This window comes from Ursus arctos, unplaced genomic scaffold (genome assembly GCF_023065955.2).
Source record: "Ursus arctos isolate Adak ecotype North America unplaced genomic scaffold, UrsArc2.0 scaffold_15, whole genome shotgun sequence".
Classification (NCBI taxonomy): Eukaryota; Metazoa; Chordata; class Mammalia; order Carnivora; family Ursidae; genus Ursus; species Ursus arctos.
The window spans coordinates 595,105-615,310 of NW_026622819.1; the positions used below are offsets into that span (position 1 = coordinate 595,105).

Consider the following 20,206-nt stretch of genomic DNA (forward strand, 5'->3'; position numbering starts at 1 on the left):
AGCCCCTTGCCATCCTGGGAGCTGGGGGTGGCAGGGGGCTGGCTGGGGCTTCTCCCACCTGGGGGCAGGCTTGGGGGCCGGTTCTGCAGGCCCAGAGGAGGGCCTGGTGCACACTGGACCTGAGGGCCCAGGGCCAGACGGCTCAGGTCAGGCAGGGGGCAGGGGGCAGGAGGGTCTCGGCCACGAATCTTCACCAGCCCCCCAAAAAGGCCACCTGAAACCCAAGAATGTAAAATTTACCAAGACTGACTTAACGTTTATTGCCAATAAAATTGATTTCTATTATTTCCTGTAAATAACTTCCTAAGAAATTCTGAAGAATTTCCTTAAAAGCTGCTTAAGTTCATAACCGCTATCATTGCTCAACGACACGAGTGTAAACAGCCCATCAGGTCCGTCCTGAGTCCTGGCACAACGTGTGGGCATGTCTGGGAAGCTACCGATGCCTTTACAATTCGGAGGCCACACCAGGGAGACGCAGGTTTCCTGGAACGCTCCCCACGTGGCCCAAGTCCCAGGAGGCGCTCCGGTTCCCTTCCTTTACCCGAGTCTCTGCAGCCAGAGCCCCGTGCTCCCCTCTGGAGGGAGCCAGGCCGCTGGGCGCCACTGTGTCTGCGCGGGAGGAGGGACACCCGGACCTGCACCTTCCAGGACGCGCTGCACTCTCAGCACAGCGGCCGGCCCCTGCCAGGCCGTCAGGCATCGTGATCTCCGGCTTCCCCCTGCGGACGCAGGGCGACCTCGGTCTCTCCCTGAGCAGCAGGCGGGTCCTCAGCCTGGCTGAGCGGGGCAGCCCTGGCCGGAGCCACCTCTGTGGTCGCCTCCGGAAGCTGGCTGTCCTGGAGACGGCACGGGCCCTGGATGGCCGGGCCCTCTCCTGGCTCCTCGGCGGAGGTGGCTGTGGCCGGCACTCCCGCCCGGGCCTGCGGGCTCCGCGAGCGGGCGTCCTCCCGGGACAGCGCGTTCTGGCTGCCGCGCGGCAGCAGGTACAGGAGCGTGAGGGTCTCCAGGTCCGACTCCCAGGCCGGGACCTCCAAGGAGGAGGGCTTCTGGGGAGGGCCTTTGGCCAGCGCCGGTTCCTCGGCTCCTGCGGCGCGAAGGAAAGCCACGGTGAGGGGTGCAGAGTCGGCCCCTCGCCAGGAAGGCCAAGGCGGGTTCCTGGTGCCGCGTGTCCCCACCTCTTGCCGGAAGGGTGCCCGGCTCTGCGCAGGACGTCTGCCCACGGAGCCCCGCAGTGCGGGACGGCGAGACGCCTCCCGCTCGCCCCTGCCCCACTGTGAGAGCTGCCAGAGCCCAGAAGCAAAGCGAATGGTCACATAGGGTATTTCCGTGAGAAATATCCCACTTCAGGAGGGTGGGGGACGCACGGATGTACGTTCACAGGAACGACGAGATGAGGAACCCCGGGGCCAGGGGCTCCTGTGTGTCCCACGGATGGCCATGCGGGCAGCCTTCCCTCGGTTCCCACAGGGGCTGGGTGCTCCCGTCCCCCGAGCCTGCGCTCGCCCTGTCGCTGCCTCGTGGGCGTGTCCCCAGGTGGGCCTCCCGTGCTCGGCATCTCGGCGGCGCCCACAAGCAATGCTCTCGACTCCCGGGGCCGCGGGCAGGCGTTTTTCCCGACCTGTACCTGGAAAGGGCTGGGGGGGGGGCCGCGTGGCTGCAGTCTGCAGGGCCCGGTGCTGGGCCAGCCCACCCGCCGTGTGCACGTCCCGGGCCCACCCTGGCCAGTCCGTGTAAGACCACTCCTGCTCCGGTGGTGGGACACCATGCCACCACCACACGCGGTTTTCAGTGACCTTTCCCAGGTGACCGCGATGGTCGAGCACTTTTCCTGTTTGCCGGCTTCTGGGTCCCCTCTTCTGTGACGTGCCCGTTCGTCGTTGGTCATTTTTTCCCTATGGGGTCATAGTTCTTTATATACTCTGCATACTCGCCCTTTGTCAGTTATAGACGTAACTTACAAACGCTTCCAGTTCTCGGTGTGACGCTTCCCCTTTTGGTGGCACCCTTACTGTGTCCCAAGTCCTTCATCTCGTGCGGGCTCCTTTCTGTCCACCCGCCTATACGGTTAGTGCCTTCCAGAAAATCTTACGTAACAAATCCTCAGACACCAGGAGGACGTAAAGATATTCCCCATATTATCCTCCAGTTTTTACAGCTGTCCCTTCACACGTCTTTAGTCCACGTGAGACTAATTCGTGTAAACAGTATGAGGTAGGGGTCTAATTTCATTAGAGTTTCCCCACGTGGCACCAGCCTTGCCAGCAGCATTTATCACAACCCCCCCAGTCTGGCTCCTCAGTCAGCCTCTGCCAGAAGCAGGGTGCGTGTGCCACGACGTGCTCACGGCATCGGAGCTGCCACGCTGGCTCTACGGTGATCTCTGCACAGGTGCCACGCTGTCTTCAGGTAACAGCTTGACGGGAGCCGCACGACGAGCCGTCCTGAACTGCCCTGCTTCTCCGGGCTCTTGGCTGTTCCGGACCCTTGGCAATCCCACACTCATTTCAGGAGCAGTGTCTCCAGCTGGCGTCCCGCGCTGGCCTATCCGGGAGCCTGGCGTCGAGACACCGTGGTGCCCGGTCCGTGAGCAGGGCTTGTGTCTGCACTCGGTAGGGCTCCTCAGAATGTTCTCTCAAGTTTTATCCTTTTCTCTGCAAGTCTTGCCTGTCTTTCGCTCGATTTACTCCTAGACCTCATCTTTAAAATGCTGTGGAAGATGGTCTATTTTTCATCCCCAGCGCTCCTTACTGATGTAGAAACGCCCACTTCACCTTCGTGCTAAGATGTGCAGGAGCCGGGAGGGCGCCGGGCTGCGGCCCCACCGTCCCGGAGGCTTCCCCTGGGACGAGTGAGGTTAACCCATGTTCCCTGGAAGGGGCTCTGTCTTGTATCACCGGATTATTTAAAAACACGCATTTTCTCTGTCTCTGGTGTTTGTTGGTTGGCTCACGACATTTCTAGAATCCTATTTGCCATTCTTGGACTCATCAGACTCCGAGAACCTGTGGGGTTCTCAGCCTCACCTCCGTAAACACCTCCCCCCTCTCCCCAAGACCCCAATCACACCGCAGACCCCAGCCCCGCCTTGCTCACGGTCCTCCACGTTCTGCACCGGCCTTCGCGTGCCAGGTGACTCCCAGCTCTGGTTTCAAGCTCACAGGTTCCAGCTGACTGATGACGTGCTGCTAAACCCACCCGTGAGCCGTCGAGCCTCAGTGATGTTTTCTGCAGCCCTGAGTTTTATTTGGTTCTTTTTCAGATACGCTCGTAAATTAAACAACAGTTTTCTGTTCTCTTCAGATGTTTTTCACTTTGCCTTTTGTTTCCTGAGACAATAAGCACAGTTACTTTGCATTTGGCCCGCGAGCCAGATGCCTTTGTGCGCCTGTCTCTGCGGCGGCCTTGGTTTTCCTGAGGGCACAGCCGTGTGGGATGAGAACGGCTCATTTCTTCCTCGCTCCTCCCGGCACCTGTGATGACGGGTCCAGAATCGCGCCAAGTTAACCTTCAGCCTGAGGAGTTTGGGGATGGTCTGTTCTTCCAAGCTGGTGGCAGAGACTTTCTCGGCTCCTTTCACCCCACCGTTTGAGATGGCTGATTATTCTTGTGTCCCACAGGGTGGAGAACGGGGTTCCTTCTGGTTCGCCTCCACAATGTGGGTGTAGACATTTGGGGTCCCCATTCTGGCTGTGCTCTGAGATTGGTCATCTCTCTCCCTCCTGGAAAGCTGTGAAAATCGAGTTCACCAGGGTTAACGGTGCCTATGGGGTTTTCTTTGGGTTTCTCTTGGCCTCTGTCCCTGGCCCGAGGATCCCCAGCTTCTCAGCCATCCACGAGCACCCACGTGCATGTGTGTGGCATGCACACCCCCCCCCCCCCCCGTGGTATCAGCCCACCTGGGAGCCAGCCTGCCACGTGACCAGACCTGAGGCTCAGGCCCCATCACTTACAACACTCATTTGTAGTTTATGATTCTTAAAATCCAACTTGAGTCCTCTCTGGAATCCTATAGAAACCAAACTCAGCCTCTCAGCCTCTACCTCCTTCTCTAGAAATAAGAGCCGCTGATTCCTCATCATGGGCGTGCTGAAAAGGCGAACGTATTCGAGCACTGTGTGCTCGGAAGGGAGGCATTGTCATGGTGAACGTTTTTGTAGATGAGGTGACACCGTGTCAGAAGCAGCCTGCAAGGATCACATGTGCGAAAGACGACATCACTGGGCAGACAGCACACGGGTGGCCGAGGCCGAGCTTTCGGAGCCTTCTGCTCCGGTCGTTAATCGGACTCTCCGTGGCCCTTGCTCTGCACACCAGTTACCAAGCTGGCCACCTCTGCTCCTTGGGGTCCGCGGCTCAGACAGGTGGCCACACAGAAGGATGGCCGGGCCAGCTCCCAGCTACTTGCTGACGCTTTGCCAGCCGAGGCATCTGCAGGTGTCTGGCCCCACCTCTTGGACTGGCTGCCCTGTGGCACACACAGCAGGTGGCGGGCGAGCGTGGGGATGCCGGGCTGGCTGCAGATGCTCTCCATGAGCTCAGGCTTGTCCTCCGTGTCCCTGAGAACACACTGTCCCAGCCCTTGACCCTCCATTGGTGATTTCTCCCTCTTTTTTTTTTTTTTTTCTGGAGAAAATAGTTAACTCTCGAGAATCAAATTTGGGTAGAGCTCAACACCCAAACTGTGAGATATCTTACCTTCTCCTCTCACAGGCTGCCTTGTTTCTCGTTGGTCCTTTGAACCCTGCAGAGAGAGGAGTAACAGGGGGTATGGGTGTAGCATTTGTTGCACTGCCAAAGGGGGCAAACGAACCCGGCTCTGCCCCGACGAGCTCCGGGACACGGGCAATCACCTCGCTGCCTGAGTTCAGAGCACTCGCTTCCATGTGGGGCTGCTGACAGGAGTGCGCTGGGGGGATGTGGCTTCTCCGTCTGCACACACGTCACAATGGAGACAAGTGGTGCTTTGCTGAATGAGTGCGAGGGTCTCACAGAGGCTGAGGGGGCCCATTTGGACCCCCAGCATTAGAAAGGGGCAACAAGGACACAGCAGAGGCCACCCCTTCCCTGGCACCTTCCCCACACAACTCTGCTTGCTGGTGGTAAGTTCTGGCTACCCAGGAACCCCGAGTGTCTTCACACCACCTCCTGAAAGTAGGAGGCTTATTCCTTGTCAGGCCAGCCAACAGGTGACTCGTCATCCCATTCACGTGGGCTAGCAGGTAGGAGGGGGGGAGCACAGTGCTTGCCAAAGGGCCAGGGACAGTGCTCATTCTACCTTTCAGGGCTGCGTGCAGCAGGGACCAGGCACTGTGGCTGTACCCAATTTTCCCTTAAAAGTTTTGAAAAACCTCCAAGTACAAGTGTTTCTGGGAAACTTCTAAATCTGGAGTGTGCTGCGGTCTTCCTCCCCGAGCCAGCCCTTGAGAATTACAGTCAAGATACAAACTGATGCGTGAATAAGATAGAACTTTATAGGAAACAAAAGGGAAGCCCTTGTTGATGAGGAATGACCATCCCCTGGAGAAGACGAGGCGAATGGGAACAGACTGCAGGAAGCCAAGGTTTGAGGAGCACACTGTCAAGACGGAGAGGCCCCCAGGGGATCCATCATAGAGGCAGTCATGGGTGCTGAGCTGGAGGTGGGGCTCTGATGGGTAACTGGGGGTGCCACAGGCTGAGCAGCCAGGTGGATGACTGCTGCCATCAAACTTCCCAGCCCACGGGTGACAGCAGGGCATCCACCAAAGATGGCCATGGAGCGGCCAGCAATCCTGGTAGAGGAGGGGATGGGGCTCAGGAAGCAAAGGTGGTCAAGGTATTACTGAAAATATAGGGAAGCACACAACTGGTTTAGAATGAAAGCAAAAACAACACAGAGCTTGGCAGTGGAAGAGTGGAGGGCTATGGGATAGGGGTGTGTGGGGAGGGTGGTGACAACCACGTCTGTGCGTGCATCAGCATCCTTCACCTGAGGACAAAGTGCTGGAGTGGAGGGCTATGGGATAGGGGTGTGTGGGGAGGGTGGTGACAACCACGTCTGTGCGTGCATCAGCATCCTTCACCTGAGGACAAAGTGCTGGAGCAGGAAGCAGGAGAGATCAGTCCTCCTCAGAAAGAGCCACTATGCTGATGAGAGCCACCAGGGTCAACTGTTCCAGACTCTGGAACTGGACCAGACACCGTGACAATGTGTAGCACCAGGGAAGGGACACTACCTGTCCCTCCTGAGTGAGCGGTGTGTGCAAGCCAGTGACCACCCACTCTCAGTCCTGCTGTGGCTGCTGGAGAACAGCCCTTGTTCCTGGAGCAGCTAATGCCTGGGCAGGCACCAGGAACTCTGTACTCCAGAACTTGGGCATTGTGCCTTTTGTTGGTCTGGTCATGCCCTGAGGGGCCGGCACAGGTGCTCTCTTGTCCTGGCCACCTTGGCAGCATTAGATGCCCTCGGGGGCATCTATTGGAACATTTCCCCCCCATTTGCAGCCAGACATTTAAGGAAATCACTGGCTGACCACACAGATAACCAGAGAAACTTCACAATAAGAAATACATACTTTGCAAAAGTAGTTTGGAAGAGTCACAATCTGATAGTTCAAAAATGTACAATCCCTGAGCAGATAGCTACACTTACCACATTATAATACTCAGAATATCCGGTTCTCAACAAAAATTATAAAACATACAAAGAAATAGGAAAACATGGCCCATTCAAAGGACTGACAGAATTTCCCGGAAAAAGCCCAGACATTTAAGTTAGTAGTCAAGAACATTAAATCAGCTGTCTTAAATATGCTCAATGAGCAAAGGCAAAGAACTAAAGGAAATCGGGAAAATACTGAGTGAACAAAAAAGAGTATCAATAGAGAGATAGGAATTACAAAAAGGAACCAAACAGAAATTCTGCCACTGAAAAGTGTGAAATTTAAAATTCACTAGTGAAGTTCATCACATTTGAACAGAAGAAGAAAGGATCAGTGAACTTGAAGACACCTGAAATTATCCAGTCTGGGGACCAGGGAGAAAATGGAATGAAGGAACATGAACAGCACCTGGTGGACCTGAAGCCAGAAGGAGAAGAGAGGGGGCAGAGAGACAAACTATCTGAAGAAATACTGGCTGATGCTTCCCAACTGTGAGGGAAGGTATGGATCTACGCATCCAACATGCTCAACTAACTCCAAGCAAGATCAGCTCAGAAGGGTTCACACCAGGAGGCACAGCTCTGCCAGATTTTCAGAACCCAAAGAGATGATTCTGAAAGCAGCAAGAGAGAAGTGGTTAATCTTGTACAAGGAGCCTCAGGATGATCAACGGCTGATTTCTCATCAGAAATCACGGAAGCCAGAGGGCACATTTAAAGTCCTGTAAAGAAAATAAAATCTGCCAACCAAGAATTCTAAATACAACAAAACTGGTTTTGGAGGATAAAGGAGAAATTAAGACATTCTTAGATAAACAAAAGCTGAGAGAATTCATGACCAACAGACCTTCTCTATAAGAAATATTAAAGGGGGCTTTTGGGGCTAAAATGGAGGCTTTACGCAGTAGAAGAAATAAAGAACTGATAAAGATAACCACACAGGTTAATATATAAGCTAGGACTGTTGTACTTTGGGTGTGTATGTCCTCTTCTTCTCTATGTGATTTAAAAGACATATTCATAAGACAATAATTATAAATCTTTCCTAATAGGCACACAATGTATAAAGATGTAATCTGTGACCTTAACAATATAAAAGAAGAGGGATGGAGATGTATAGGATTGGAGTATTTGTATGGTACTGAAATCAAGTTGGTATTATTCAACCTAGACTCTTATAAATTAAGATGTTAATTGTAATCCCCAAGGTAACCAGTAAGAAGATAACTAAAAAATATAAGAAGGAAAGAAGGGAATAAAAATGGCACAGTATGCAAATTCAACTAAATACAAAAAAGGCAGTAGTGAAAGCATTGTGGAATAAAAAATATATGAGGTATACAGAAAACAGATCAGTGGGGAAAAGAGGGTCCATTTGATGTTTAGTGACTACAGCTGGAACAACAGAAACCCACATGGAAGGGACGAAGCTGGATCCCTACCTCACACCAACATGCCAGTGAACCATACAGAACGCAACTCTCAAAATTCAATGTTGAAACCTTGTAGTGGAAAGTATAGATGACTCTCTTTTAGATGCTTGGGTTAAAGATTAATCAAGACAAAAAGCGTTATCATAGAATATGTGTAAGTGTGAGCAGATTAAAAGCTATGGTGCTGGCTCATCAAACGTCAGGTTAAACTAAGCATGGAGTCAAGTTGCTCTGTAATTCACCCAACTAACAAGGGGTTTGTGTCAAGAATACATAAAGAATTCAAATAAATCTGTAAGAAAAGCAGAGAGAGCCCAACAGGAAAATGGGCCAAGGACAAGAGCAAGCACTTCGCATAGGAGGAAACTTACAAAGCTAATGCGCGTTCAGCAGCATCAGTCATGGGAGAAAGGTTGGGAGGGACAGGAAGCTGCCAGCCCGCACCACTGGGTTTGTGGCCCCAGGTGTTGGGGAGGATATGGACCCACGGGGTTTCATATATGCTTCTGTGGGAGTGCAGACTGAGTACCCCCTTTAGAAAAGAGTCTGGCCTTATCTTGAAGAGTGGCTGCTGATTACAGAGACCCATGCAGGGGCATCCATCGTGCATGCCCACAGCAGAGGGGACGAGTGAATGTGGGGCAGGAAGACAGAGTCACAGAAGGAACGCAAATGGACTCAGCAGCACGAGACAGGGAACAATCATCTTGACCATTAAGTACTAAGTGAAAAGGTGATTCCCCCAAATTCCAAACATCACATACACACTGTGTCTTTCTGTGAAATAAAGAGTATCCAGTGAATTGCATGTATGTATTTTTTAGGAATAGGTATGATCAGAAACATGGGAAGTAAAAGGAAAACACAAGAAAAAAGAGAGTGGCCGGGGCCGCATACGCAGATGCAGACCGCATCAGGACACTGCCTTTTCTTGGGTGGTTGGTGCTTCATCTGACACCAGAAATAAAGAAAATACGGAATAAACTTAGAAAGCAGGTCACACATAGATCGGTAATGAGTCTGTGCCCCAGACAAGGGTCATGGTTAATGTGCACCAAGGTCTAAAACAAGGTGTGGGGGCGGGGAGGCAGGGCTAGCATTTACTGACCACAGTCCGAGCTGGACGCCGGGCAGCAGTGCTCACAACCCCTCACCAAGTCGTCCGACATCACGCTCTGGGAAGTGAGCCATACGCCCTAACCTCCTTGTAGAGACCCAGAGACTCAGGGGGATTTAAGAAACTTACTCTGGGGTGTGGAACCAGTAATGTCTCCATACCCAAATGGACCCAAAGTTCAAGCGTACCTTATGGGGCCCATTCCTTTCTTTTTTTTTTTTTTTTTTTTTTTTTTTTAAAGATTTTATTTATTTATGTGACAGAGAGACAGCCAGCGAGAGAGGGAACACAGCAGGGGGAGTGGGAGAGGAAGAAGCAGGCTCATAGCGGAAGAGCCTGATGTGGGACTCGATCCCGGATCGCCAGGATCACGCCCTGAGCCGAAGGCAGACGCTTTAACGACTGCGCTACCCAGGCGCCCCCATTCCTTTCTAACCACTCTGCTGAGAGCTACAGGCATTGGGGTCGCCCACAGAGAGGTGGGCCTGGCGTGAAGCAGGGCGCACAGGGTATCAGGATCAGATGTGGGTTCTGGACCAAGCCTGCAGCGGGGAGAAGGCCCCAGGCTGGTCTGGGGGTGTGGACTCAGTGACCATGTATGGCCATCTGAGGGCCGGGGTCTGCATCCTTGGTTGGGGGGGGGGGGGCTTTCCGAGCTCAAAGCCAAGGGTTCACGAGCTTTGTCCTGAGCCTCAGGCCCCACTGGCTGGGAGTGGTGGGCAGTCCTGCGAGTCACTCTGGAAGGGAGCACACGAGAACCTGTGTTCCCAGCTGCTCTGAACTGCCAGGGTTTGTACTCACCTGCTGGTACAGCCAGCACCGTGCAGCGCCTGCCTGACCTGTGGCCTGGCCACGCAGGCTGCCCACACCTACCCTTCATCTGCAGGCTTCCTCACTCCAGCCCACGTGTGGCTCACATGCTCTGTTGACCATAAGTTACACACAGCCCATCTTCATTCCCCATCTGCTTCCTACAGAATTATTCCCCAGCATAGACTATGAACAATTCCAAACACACAGAAAGTTGAAAGGCTTACACAGAGAACACCCCGGAACACTACCACTGGGCGTCTACTGCAGCAAGCATCTTGCCCTATGTCCTCTATCGCACGGCGACACCGGCATGCCAGCGGAGCGCGCCCTCGAGGCTTGGCTTGGGGACACCCGTGTGGGGACTCCAACTGCCTCTACCCCACATGCACGGGCCTGTCAGGAGCGTGATCTGCCCCGTGCATTTCCTCCCACTCCGCACGCACGTTTACCGCCCTCGGAGCAGCATCCCGGTGCCCAGGAAGCACGGAGCGCGAGGGCAACAAGCATCAGAATTCAACGCCGACCCCAGCTTTGGGGGGGGCGCAGGCCCTGCAGCGGGCTCTCACCCCTGGGTCTGAGCTCGCTCATCAGCAACCCCGGGCTCACCTTCAGCGACAGGGCGCTCTCTGGGCCGGCGGTAGTGGTGGAGATCAGGCTTGAGGACCTGGGCAGAGACTGGAGCGCCTTCCGCCTGGGTCTGCTAGGGTCGGATGGGACGGAGAAACACGTTACCAAGGAGGCCCCCACTTTGTGGGTGAGTACACAGGGGCCCTGCAGGACGTCTCCCTGCCGGGGTCCCCTCCTGTCTGCAGTCTTGGGAACAGGCAGTGCCGGGGAGGCTGCCTGTGTGCCCAGGGGAGTCCTGCAGAAGAGGCAGGTGGGAGGCTCCCCTGGGAAGGACCCTGCGCTTCCACCAGCAGCAGAAAATTAAACAACGGATTTCCGCTGCGTGAAACGCCTTTAAAACCAGACAGAAGTAGCTTCATCAGTGGGGTAGCTCCTCCTTATTCACAGACTCATTCTGTCTGCTGATTTCTACACAGTCCGCGAACCGAACATCACCGACGCATAAACAGACTGGTGAGTCCGGCTGACCGTCAGGACGAGAGGCTGCGTGAAGTTCAACCAAGTTTCCCACTAACACGTGGCCGTGATTAGCGCCCCACCGAGGCCCTGGGCGGGAGTGCTCTCCGCTGGCCTGACCTCTAGGCCCCAGACCCCCTGCTACTGCAGGTGAGGCCCAAGGAGCAGGGGTAGGGGGTGTCTAAAGTGCAGATTGGTCACCTGGATCCCAACTGTTAGGCTACCACAGAAACATTTTCTGCAACAAAAAAGGACTAATAGTGCTTTAGTTGCCTCATGACCCAGGGCTGCTGGGTTGCAACGACGGAAGCCAGCTCGGTGCGGGGTGACGCCGTGTGCCCTTACCAGTCAGGAGGTCTCAGGGGCCCCCAGGGGAACCTGGACCAGTTCACACAAGCACCACGTGTGAGTCTCTCTTCCGAGCAAGAGAACGGCCTCCCTCACATCCCCTCCAGTATCCTGTCCTCGTCCCTGCCCGCAGCCTCTGCATGGCCATCTGAGTCCACCGTCAGCACAATAACTTTCGTGGTCACAGCAAAGACCCCCCAAGAGCCTGGGCCAGGGCCGTGGCAGCCAGAGGGTACGGAGAGCAGAGGGCAGTGCAGGGGAGGGGTGGGGTCCTTTCCTGGGGGGCCAGAGCAGCCTCTCCCAGGGAGAAGTGTATGTGCCCGTTTAGTGGGTGAGAGTCAAGTAAATGTCTGTGCTTTTTAATTTTATTTTAAATTGCATTAAATGGCACTGGATGAAGGATACAATATCTACAAACCCCCTAGGAAAATGTTTTGCAGAACTGTCCTCTTAGGGACAAAGGGAGCCCGTGCTCACTGCGTGCTCATGTGAGTAGTGCAGAAGAGACCCAGACCTTGCTGACGCTTGTGCCGTGAGCCTCCCGTTACTCAGTAGTGCAGGAGAAGGAGGCCTGTCCTGGCTGTGCTGGTTTGTCATGGGGACAGAAGTCAGAACGATCCCCTGCAGCTGATCTTACGCTTTAGAACATGTGCGGGAAGCTGGGCCACGAGCTGCCTGGGGAGATTTCTGCCCCCACAGCACGGAGGGTGGAAAGACCGTGTGCTTCTGGGGCCCCGTGTGCGTGGCTGTGGGCAGAGCGGGCACGGTGTGGGCACCGACTTTGCAGCCCCATGACGACGAAGGGGCAAAAGGACAAGCCCTGACTCGGCCCAACACTGTTGTTCACAAGACAAGGGCCTTCGCCCTCTGATCGCAGCGCACGCTCGCGGGAGAATAAAGGAGCACCACTCATCTTGCAGCTAGCTCCCATCGCTGGGGAAGGACGCAGAGAAGCATCATTCTAACTTTCCAAGCAAAGCCAGCATGGGGAGCCGCTGGAGAGGCCATCCACGGCCATGCTGTCAGGGGCACAGCTCTGTCTTCCGACCCATCACCCCAGCGTGGTGAGATATTCCATCAAAGACTTTCCCTTGGGAGTGGCGGGTAGGACGAGTACATGGCTATTTTCCAGACAGAGGAGACAATCCAGGACGCCCACACACTTACCCAAGTGCAGAAGACGAAGTCGGCCTGCTGTCTGTATCCTGCAAGGGTGTAAACGATAGTTCATAGCATGAGAAACGAAGGAGTGGTCGGCGTGGAGCTTATTCTTAAAATCCAAGTCCATGATTAGCTCATTTTGGCCCGGGAAGGGGTCTGTGCAGGAGAGCGCCTCCCTCCCCACTGTGCCCCCACCTCCCTCTGTGCCCTCCTGCTTTGCAGCTGGCGCCCCGACCCCGGGCAGCCCGAGTGTGCCTGCAGTGGTGATGGGGCCCATACGGAGGGTGCATGTTAAGTGAGGTCACCAGGCAGCCCTGACCTCGGCGACGGGTCTGTGTGCGGGGCGGCGGGAACGGAGGTGCACAGAGGAGGGGCCGCACGAGGACGAGCAGGACTGAGGAGAGAGGCCTCAGAAGAATCCAACCTTGACAACACCCGGATCTCAGGCCTCCAGCCTCCAGATTGGGAGACCCCGGATTTGTCGCTTTAGCCACGGTCTGTGCCCGTGGCGACGGACACGACTCTGTTGATCAGCACTGACCGGCTCATGGCACATCCTTCGTGCCGCCGCCATTCTTGTGGGTGGCGGGGCCTCTTCCTGTGGCTGTAACTCGCTTTCCCTCATCTTGAAAGATGCTGAGCGTTGTTCCACGTAAGTTTGTTCAAATCTAACCCTAAATTCTGATGAAGTCCAATGCACCGTTTTTTCTTTTCCTTCTTTTTAAATTTTAAAATAATTTTAAATATTATTACATACATTTTTTACTGTAAGAATAATGTGAATATACTTAACACTTAGGAAAACAGAGAAAAGAAAACTAAAACTTATCCAGAGTTCCATCATCCTAATGCATTTCTCAGCATTTCCCATCAATCTTTATTTCCCCATTTATAGGATTTTTGTTTTATACAGTTGCAAATTTGCCATAAATGTAATTTTATACTGCTTTCCCCCATTATTGTATCATAAGCATTTAAAAGATGTTATTATAGGGGCTCCTGGGCGGCTCAGTCAGTGAAGCATCTGCCTTCAGCTCAGGTCATGACCTCGGAATCCTAGGATCGGGTTCCCTGCTCAGCGGGGAGTCCGCCTTTCCTCCCACCGTCCCCTGCTTGAGCTCTCTCTCAAGTAAGTAAATAAAATCTTTTTTTAAAAAGTTATTATATAATTTTCATAGCCGGAATCTTCATTTGGCAAGGTCTGGGTCTCTTCTGCACCACTCACATGAGCACGCAGTGAGCACGGGCTCCCTTTGTCCCTAAGAGGACAGTTCTGCGAAACGTTTTCCTAGGGGGTTTGTGGATAGCGTATCCTTCATCTTTCAAAGTTGGATATTCAGCCTATTTTGCTTAATAATTCACTTGATTTTGGATTTTTTGATTGTTTCAGACTTTTCATTATTGTAAACAATGTTAAAGTACACATCTCAGCTTTGCCCACATTTATGACTGACTCCTTCAGGTAATAATATCAAACAATTGAGTGCTTCCTAAGTTGTCTTCACTTAATCTTTACAAAACCCTGATAGGGAGATAATTTTATTGTCCCCCTTTAGATGAGGAAACCAGCACAGACAAATGAGGTTCCCTGCCCAAGGTTACAGGCAGAGCTGGATGAATCCAGGAAGCCTGCAGTCTGTTTTCATTCTCAGGAGCCCAATTCCTGGGTCAAAAGTTCATTAATAGATTTACCCATAGGAAGACTTTTAAAAAATAAACCTTATGTACATGCACATTGTGGCAAGCGTACATCAAATTTTCTGAGAGTAGATCTTCTCACACATACACACATAAAAGGCAACTGTGTGAGATGATGATGTGTTAATCTGACATTTTACAATAATTACATACATCATATTTTTCTTTAGTAGGTAGTGCTTTTGGTATCATATCAAAGAAACTTTTGCCTAACACAAAATCACAATTTATAATTTCTTCTGGAAGTGTTGAAGTGTTACCTCTTCAATTCAGGTGTATGATCAGTTTTGAGTTATTTATATAGTTGAAGTATGGTATTAAGTTATTTTTATTTCAAGATGGATATCCGATTGTTCCAATACAATCTGTTGAAAGTTTCACTTCTCCCTAATGGATTGCCTTGACACCTTTGTTTAAAATCAATTGACCATAAATGTAAAGGCTTATTTCTAGACTTTTTATTCTATTCCATTGACTTATTTGTCTGTCCATGCTAGTACTACACTGTCCTGATTCCTGTAGCTTTTTAGTAAGTTTTGAAGTCAGGTTGTATAATTCTTCCAATTTTGTTCTCTTTTCTAAATTGTTCTGGCTACTCCAGGTCCTCTGAATTTCCATACACATTTTATGATCAGCTTGCTGATTTCCTTAAAAAAATAGAGCCTCCTGGGAATTCAATAGGGATTGTACTAAGTCTACATATTAGTTTGGGGGAATAATGCTATCTTAACAATATTGACTGTTCCAATTCATGAACATTGTATATCTTTCCATTTATTTTAAATGTCTTCAGTTTCTCTCAGCAATGATTTCTAACTTTCAGTGTATAGATTTTACTCCAGTTTTGTTAGATTTATTATTTTTAATGCTATTATTAATGGAACACTTAATATTATCTTCAGTTTAATTTTTGTCAAATATAGAAACATGATTGAACTTGCTAAGTTATTTCTTTAATAACACAAAGTCAAAAGAGATTTTTTGAGAGAGAGACAGAGAAAGAGAGACAGAGTGGAGGGACAATGCGAGAGGGAGAGAGAATCTTAATCAGGCCGCGTGCCCAGGGGAGGAGCCTGACACAGGACTCAATGTGACAACCCTGACCTAAGCCAAAACTGAGGGTCAGATGCTTAACCGACTGAACCACCTAGGCACCCCAAAAGAGAATTGTTTTTTTAGTAACTGTTTCCATTCCAGATAATGGCAAATTACTTAAAACATTTCTAGGTCAACCAAGGCAACTGAGAAAGTTTGACTTTGACCACAGCTGAAGCGATTTGCTGTGGAGATGGCTGGAGGCACACAGAGGCTCCTGAAGCCAGCTGCGGACTGTAAGTGATTTCAGATGTGCTCTGCATAACGCTGAAGAGAAATGTCCCAGAGCTTACTAGAGAGCTCTTTAGCTGCTTCTTGCAAAGCTATTTTATTACTAGTTTTTTTCTTTGTTTTGGTTTTGTTTTTGTTTTAAAACCCTGTTGTCTGCGATTAACAGTTTCACTTTCTATTCTTTATTCCTTTTTCTTGTTTTATTTCACTGGCTGGAACCTTAGTACAATGTTAAATAAAAGTAGTGGGTGTGGACATCCTTGCCTGGTTCCCAGTCATAAGAGGGACAGTATTCAGTCTTTCACCAGGAATTATGTTGTATTTCATAGGTGCTCATTGTCAGAATGAAGATCTTTTCAATTCATTCCTAATTTGTTGAGAGTATTATTTTTTATTATGAATGAGAGTTTCTTACTGGCAACTCCTTTTTCTGAATTAACTTCATTATATTATTATTGTCCTGTTAATATTTTGTATAAGGTCAATTGGTCTTCACATGGCCATGGTATTTAATCCCGTGTGTTGCTAGATTTGGTTTGCTAATACTTAGTCAATGGTTTCTGTCTGTATTTTCTTGAAGGCTCTTGCTTCATGGTATTCTTTTGTGATGACATTGTCTGGCTTTGGTATCAGGTTGAAACTGGCCTCACAGAACGGGTTTCCCCTCCTCTGTTTTCTGGGAGAGCTTGTGTAAGCTGTTATTATTATTTTTTAGTTCAGCAGAATTCAACAGTGTAGCCACCAGGGCTGGAGATTTTCTATCTTTTATTTGTTGAGGTTTGCTAATTTGCATAAATTCACTGGAAGATAACTATCTTTCTTAAGTGAGAATGCATTTTTCAACATTGGAAGATTTAGAATTAAATGTACAAATGTTTAAGAGACCCAAACCCATGCTATTACTACTGTTGCATTAAAAGCCATATGTGCCTATTTGGTATTTACCATTTTGAAAGCAGAAGAGAATGTGTCCTCCTGGGCATGAGGTGGGGAGGGTTTGAGCCACTGAGGTCTCAAATTTCTGCCCACACTTATGAGGGGATCCCAGCCTTTTCTAATCTTAGCCATCACAGTGGGAATGATGATCTGTCTCAGATAACCCATTGAGGGATTAAACGTGATGATGGATGACAAGTGTCCAGCAGAGTGGCAATGGATGGTCACGGCTGACCTGGATTACTGAGACAGGATGGAAATGAGGTGGCCCTGAGACTGCTCTATCACACATTCAAGAGGTGAGCTCAAGAGCCAGATGCCAAAGGGGACTTGAGTACTCTCACCTGGACACAACTAGGTGGGACACATGGTCAATACCTGTCTGGTCATCATGTCTTTGCTTCTTGAGCACTGTCTTTCCTGTCACTCAAAAGCTGTGTGGCACCCACCACCCAAGAAGGGATGGCAGGGCTGGGGTACCGATGGAATGGAATGGGGCACTGCCCTGGTCTCCATGTGTGTCAGGAGGCTGGATGGGAGCAAGTGGTGGGGAGGGTGGTGCCACATTTTGTTGCCCATGGTTAAAGCTGTGACTTGGCCAGTCACACCCAGTCCCCACTGAAGACCAGCCTCCAGTGTCTCCAACATGGAACTGTGAGTCCAGGCTGCATAATGAACACAGTGGGCTGGGTATGGCCCTCCTCCCTATTGACCTGGTAGATGAGCAGGGGAGCCCTTCTGCTGTGACAGTGAGTGGATTGCTGAGACCCCGGGGGACAGGACAGAGTCCTGCCAGGGGCTTGCTGGGGTGCTGGCTGCAGATGTCCACACACGTCACCCAAGAGCACATGTGATGCTTCCATTCCGGTAGCACCCGTTTTTCTATCGTGTTTCTCTGCTCACACACATGCTCCACAGTTTAGAATATTTGTGTCATCCACCTTATTTCCCTTGTATTTCCCTCCCACCATTGTCCCTGTTTGAGATGCATGCCTGGGAACACTATAAATGCTTTCAACCAGCTGAACAAGTAATTCCAAATACTGCCCTCCCCTTGGTTCTTGGGGACCCAACACTGGCTCTCACCCCTGTATTTGAGGCTCATGTGTGGCCGCCCCTCACCTACCTTTAGCCATGCGTTCTCTGGGCATATGGTAGCGGATGACTGACACGGGTGCAGATCTGGCAGCAGGAGCTCCTTGGACGTCACTCTGGCAGGTTGAGGCAGGAGGAAGGGGAGACACAGGTCAGCAAAAAGGGGATGCAGACAGCGGCTGAAAGCCACAGGCCACAGCATCACACGGGCTCCCTACTGCGGTTTTCCCTTCTTCTGCAGCCCCTCAGGTCTGCTGCACACTGGGAAGCCCCAGTGAGGGCAAGGGAGTAGCACCTGAGGGGAGGGGCTGCGGGAGCAGCAGGGACCTCAACCACCACAGTGGGATGACGTGGAATTACCCAAGAGGGGCCGCTGAGGGGCCTCAGAGACATGAGGAAGAGTGATGCAAAGAGATCCAGCCCACCCCTGACTTGCAGGCTGGAGGTGACAGAGTGAGAAGACACACATTCTGTCAGTATCCCAAATGAGTCTTCAGGTGCATTCTTCTCCAGCACCTCCCGAAATGAACGCAACCCCGGCCACACACTGACTGCTGTCCCGCAAGAGGCAGAAGCCCCGGTGTCACTGACTGGAGACCGTGAGATGGGGAAGGTGTGTGGAGCCCCTGCGTGGGCTCATATGCTGGGTGGCTAGAGGCTGGGCACCCGGCGAGCTCGGCAGGGTGGAGCTCCTGCACGGTTCCTAAACCTCTAGCTCCCCTCTCTATGCCGCCCTATCTGGTCACTGCGACTCCCACAGGCAGGCAGTTGAAAAGGAGTTGTGCCAACGAACGGTCCGCTGGCTACCCCCAGACGGTGCTGTGTTGGCAAGCCTGACTCCGAGTTTCCTCTAAAATAAGTCTGTGATCAATGTCCTCTGACTCCATAAGCACCAACACCTTCTTACACAGCGGGTGAGCGTCCAGAGGGCCAGACAAGCGCTGGTCTCCAGACGCCGAGTCTGGTCTGCCAAGCGGGTGTGACCTGAAGGCTGTGGGCTCGTCCGAGCCCCATTGGCCCTGCGGGGCACACACTCCTAGTTACCCTAGGAACGCTTCCCGCCACAGAAAACGGCTGCCCGCATGTTATTTTCTGCCACATGCAGAGGATCTGTCAGCCGACCCGTGCTCCCTGACACATCAGTGCTCCCTTTCCACAAGTCAAGTCGCCCAGCTTTCCCGTCAGAGAGGCGAGACTGGGTTGTGAATGCGAAGGCCCCACCATGAGAAGCCGCATACACCTTCAAAATGGAACCGTGAATTCGTGCTTCTTTCTCTTAACAGAACAAACTTCGCAATACATGGAGTTTTAAAAGCAGGTTCCTGAAGGCGTACCACAGGATTCTGACTTTATAAAACAAACTCCTGTGCATGACGCACACGGAAATACCACATGTGGGAAACTTGAAGGGTGCCAGTCAAAATGCCAGCGGTGGACACCGTCGGGCGGAGGGAAGGGAAGACTTTCATCTGTACACTGGGAATATTTAGAAGTTCCAAATTTTCTATAATGAATACTCACTGATGTGGCAATCTGAAAAAAAACATTTAAGATGGAAATGTATGATCCTGGTGCATTAATTTTCAATTATTCTCACCAGAAAGGGACAAAATAGGAAATGTGAAGAGACACAAGGAGAAAATCACCATCTACAAGACAAGGAGAGAGGCCGACAAGGCCCTACAACCCTGCCGACACCTTGATTTCGGGCTCCAGCCTCCGGCACAGTGAGGCCACACACTTCTGCTGGTTAAGCCCCCTATTCCGTGGCCCTTTGTGCTGGCAGCCCTGGCAAACTAAGACACCTACCATAATGTGAGCATATTTCTTGTCTCTCGATGACTTTTCACGGCTACACAGTTTCAATGTGGAGACAAAAATGTGTACTTAGCCTGGATCGTGACCTTCACAATGGGCCACTTTGTGCCCCTGTGATTTTGCAGGGAAACAGTTGTGCGTGCTTGTGTGCACGCGTGCGGCTCTCCGGGGCTTTTGGGAGTAACGTGAAATCAGAGATTACGAGACGTCGTAAGGAGGAGGCTCGAACTCAACGCCCCACGTGTTCTCCGATTGACAAAGACAATCAGTGAGCACGGACTTTCGCGTATCAGTTCAGACGTCAGCGGTACAGAGGGAGCGCAGAACTGCGGTTCCCGCAAGTAAGGTAAGTCAAAAAGATGGTGAATACGTTAATGTGAAGTGAAGCAATTTCACACGTTATTTTAAAACATCCCATCAGAGACGAATTACTTTCCAAAATAATTTGAGTAACGAAGAGCAGGCAGCGCACTTTCAGATCAAACTACTGTAGCAAGCGCACAACCCACCTCTGTGTGGATGAGCTCTGGCCGTCCTCCGCTTGCTGCATAAATGAAAACGAAGAAAAAGGAGAATTGTTGATCCCAGGTTATTCTTTCAGAAAATCCAGTCCATTATCAGTCAGTGTCAAGTGAGCGGGTCTCAGAGACCTCCCCGGAAGGGGTCTCACGGAGGGAGAGCACACCTCCTCCCACCCGCCCCGCGAGCACAGGTGTCCTCGTCCCTCTTTGGGAA

General features: G+C 51.4%; 1 protein-coding gene across 2 annotated transcripts in view; it reads right to left on the reverse strand.

Annotated features, from left to right (window-relative positions):
• Positions 1-244: 244 nt before the first annotated feature.
• Positions 245-20,206, reverse strand: part of LOC113260779 (palmitoyltransferase ZDHHC11) — a 47,993-nt gene continuing 28,031 nt past the window's right edge. For both annotated transcript variants that reach the window (XM_026506632.4, XM_057312146.1), the window contains exons 9-14: positions 19,981-20,015; positions 17,685-17,769; positions 12,605-12,642; positions 10,613-10,706; positions 4,699-4,744; positions 245-1,087 (exon numbers count right to left, since the gene is read on the reverse strand). In XM_026506632.4, the coding sequence (XP_026362417.1) occupies positions 696-1,087; positions 4,699-4,744; positions 10,613-10,706; positions 12,605-12,642; positions 17,685-17,769; positions 19,981-20,015 (690 nt within the window). In that variant the 3' untranslated portion in view covers positions 245-695. The remainder of the gene's footprint in view (positions 1,088-4,698; positions 4,745-10,612; positions 10,707-12,604; positions 12,643-17,684; positions 17,770-19,980; positions 20,016-20,206) is intronic.